Here is a 3645-nt window from a genome sequence, read left to right on the forward strand (position 1 = left end):
CTTAACACGAAGCGCAGGCCCCAAGAGAGTGCGCCGGTGCCGCTCCTCTAGTCCGGCCGTGCCACCTCTCGCTTAGTCCTTGGAATGTCCGCTGGATGGCGGTGCTTATATGATGAACATATTATGAAATGATGCAAGATGGCAATGCTTAGAACGTTCACTAGAAGGATGAACGGATGGAAAAACCGACAGACAAACAGATGCACGGACTTTTGGAGCAAGAACTAAGAGACAAACGGAAGCGCGGATGAACTGACGGAGGCTTCACCTCACTCATTATCATGCACTCCGTGTATATACAGTGATTTTCCCGCACTCTTCTACGTGAGGTAATTGTCTTTTAAGGGGCCTTTCAATGGTCTTCTAATGTTGAGTGCAATACGTGCTCCTAAATTGATTACTTCAGATCTCCAATTTATACTTAAATCTACCGGAAGAACACAACTTTCTTGCATGAGATGATATAACCTATGACTTTTTCATAATTTGCGCATGCTTATTAGATGTGATCCTAATAAATTTATTGGTGATTTTTTCCGTATACGCTTTCATTTGTAAGACGCTCATTTTTCGCTAATTCTTTTTTTCGCAATGCTCCTAACGCAAAAAATGCCCCTGTGACCGTGCAAGTACTTTTTGGAATATATCAGCAAGTAATTCATTATAAACAAGTAACGAGTAAAATATATAAAGATGTAATAAATGTATATATAAATCGCTTCGCAGTTTATGCGGCTTGTAACCATCGCCATGGCATTTTTGTATGAACTGCGCAATATTAAATATTCCCATCTCCTAATACTTTCTTCTATAGTTCACTGTTGAAACATATTTCTTCACCAGTAGAGCTGTACTTATCCACTAACTTGCCCATTTTTTATCTCGCAGTAAAGTAAACAAAAGCTATGGTAACATTTCAACGACTTCACCTCTGGCGGCTGGACTCAGTGGATGCCATTTCGTGAAAGCTACTGTCACCACCTCCTCCTCCAACTGATATAATGAGTTTCAGCGATGGCCTTCTCTGGCGCAACTCAGCAAGCGAGGTGAGTGCCTCGTAGCCATCTACAGGGTTAATGTCGACGGTGTAGTCATTGCCCATGGTGGCAAAGCCCATAATGACGTGGCTACATAGACTAACATCGACCATGGCGACAGGCAGTGACTCTGGGGCCCTGGTTGGGGATTGCAGGTAGCAAACATTGTTGAATGACTCTGAAAGAGGACAACGAGTTATTTAGGGGATCCTGCGTTGCACCTGTGATATAGTACGCAGTTTCTGCTAAAAAAAATCTATCCTACAGCGCCTAAAGCTATACCACTGGAAATTTATTGTAATAAAGATATACTTAGTATAAAACAACTCTCATGCTTTCATGTCAGACGCACAGATGCATGCACGTAAGGCAGTATGTGATTGCCTAATTACCAATTTTACTGCTCGCAGTTTAAAAATGCCGTTTGAAGGAGTTGGAGTGAGAGCAACTTTGAACTAGAGTGGGAAGTTCAGTGGCGTGAGCGGAATTTCTCTTTTGTAAAATATATTTTCGCAGGATAATAACTCTTATCATCAGGGTTAAGTCAATATTGTATTGTTGGTCAATTCTTATCTTCCTGCAATTTTTTTCTCTGACTCATCACGAAATTCTTGTTCTGTCAATGTTCTTTGCTTCTAAATCATCCATTACTGATCGTAATGTTCTGTATTTTCTAGCAACCTTCACAAAGCTTCAACTGTTATATAATACGAATTATTTGATGATACATTGCCAACCATAATATTGTGCTTTTTTACGTTATTTTTTTGCTACAGTCATAGCAGCATCGAAACTTTCCATCATATTCTTTGCTGTAGTATATTAGCGAACAAGACCCATCGCTCGCGAGCATTGTGGTCTGTATTAACAACAGCCATTGAGTGAGAAGATTATCCTCTGATTCTGGCTTAACTAGTTGTGGCACATTTGAAGTTTTTCAATGCAACTAGAGTCTAGAGCACATTGTGGTCCTATCACCCCTCGTCTCCTTTGATTTTTTCTTCCGTGATTTATTCAGCAATCTTATGAGCATCCTCATTCATCCCTACCCTTCCATTACTCTATCTTATCAAATAAGCGTCCGAGCTCTATTTTCACCATCCCGCCTCTCCCTCAACTGTAGGGTCTTACAGTTTTCAACTATCATAAACTCAAATTTACCCACGAAAACCTTCTGCTGACACACTACCAAGTTGCGGTTCGAAACTCACATGATAGAACTGACTTTAGAAGTGGTGTCAGAAAAAGATATGGCACTCACACGAAGAAACCCAGAAATATTGAAACATCATAAGCATCATGTTCTGTTCGAGCCATGATCTTTTAATGATTAGGCTATTTTTTCTGACAAGAAATCTCAGAATATATTGTGCCTGATGTGTGACGGAAGAAAATAGTTCAAGGCACTTTTATTCGAACAACGATATTGACACAATGTGACTTCAAATTAAGCACGCTAGCCGATACTTGTGCCTTCCAGGTGGTTTGCGACGCACGAGCCTGCGGGGCCCAGCTGTGCTCGAACCATGTTGGAAAAAACAAGAACGTGGAAGAAGAGGTAGAAGTGAACTCTTCAGAGAACTAGGAGGTTTCGTTCTAGCTGTGTTATTATTCGCGAGCACAAGTTAGCCCTGCCTACGTTAGCTTAATGAAAGTGTTCATTGAACCGTGCGTTACAAATCTGGTTGAAGTTCTGGGTACGATGCCAAGCCTTTTTCGAGTGACCGAGAAATGTCCAAAACCACAGCGATTTGGACCCAAAGAGCTGACGCCTGTCGACGCCTAAGTGGTGTGGGTCCTGAATTTTCACCTTCGTCGACTTCTCTTAGAACCTCAACGGCTCTGAACGGCTACGCAACTGACATGACAGCTCAGGTCCCTCCAGCCAACATCGTAGGGAACCAGCCAATGCTACCAAAGCCTTTCCACGGTGAAAGCTACGAGGACGCAGAGGACTGGCTTGAACAATTTGAACGTGTCGCAAAGGCTAACGAATATGGAGAAGAGCGCAAACTTGGAAGTGTTTACTTCGCGCTGGAAGACAGCGCACGAACATGGTATGAAAACTATGTAGCTACCTTCTGGTCGTGGGATGACTTTCGACGGGAGCTGCTCACTGCTTTCCCGAACACAGACTGCAAAAAGGGAGCCGAAGCTGCGCTCCAGACAGGAAATCAGCGAAATAACGAAACTGTCGCCATGTATGTGGAAGACATGTCTCGCCTATTCCGCCGAGCGGATTCAAATATGAGCGACGACAGGAAGCTGCGTCATGTTATGCGAGGCGTGAAGCAAGAACTATTTGCTGGACTAACTTGAAGCCCGTCGCGCACCGTCGCCGAGTTTCGTTTTGAGGCGACTACAATGAAAAGGACGCTACAACAGCGAGCAAGAGTATACAGCCAGCATGCGATCATCAGTTCCTTGGGCATGTTGCCACCAGTCCTCCGTAACGGCATGGAAGCACTATGCGAGGTGGTGGGATCTGTTGTGCGAGAAGACCTCCTGAAGCAGCGCCTTGACCAGAACGCTCCAATGCTTTCGTCTCTGACCGATGTGATTCCTGAGGAGGTCAGGCAGATGGTACGCGAACCTTTGAGCAACGCAC

General features: G+C 43.8%; 1 protein-coding gene across 1 annotated transcript; it reads right to left on the reverse strand.

Moving 5' to 3' along the window:
• Nucleotides 1–925: 925 nt before the first annotated feature.
• LOC142765745 (chitinase-3-like protein 2) lies at nt 926–2565 on the reverse strand. Its single transcript, XM_075867288.1, has 2 exons — nt 2505–2565; nt 926–1215 (listed from the first exon to the last, which is right to left on the reverse strand). Exons 1-2 carry the CDS (start codon nt 2563–2565, stop codon nt 926–928), a joined length of 351 nt encoding a protein of 116 aa, XP_075723403.1.
• Nucleotides 2566–3645: the final 1080 nt, after the last annotated feature.

The sequence above is a fragment of the Rhipicephalus microplus genome, chromosome 1 (assembly GCF_043290135.1).
Source record: "Rhipicephalus microplus isolate Deutch F79 chromosome 1, USDA_Rmic, whole genome shotgun sequence".
Classification (NCBI taxonomy): Eukaryota; Metazoa; Arthropoda; class Arachnida; order Ixodida; family Ixodidae; genus Rhipicephalus; species Rhipicephalus microplus.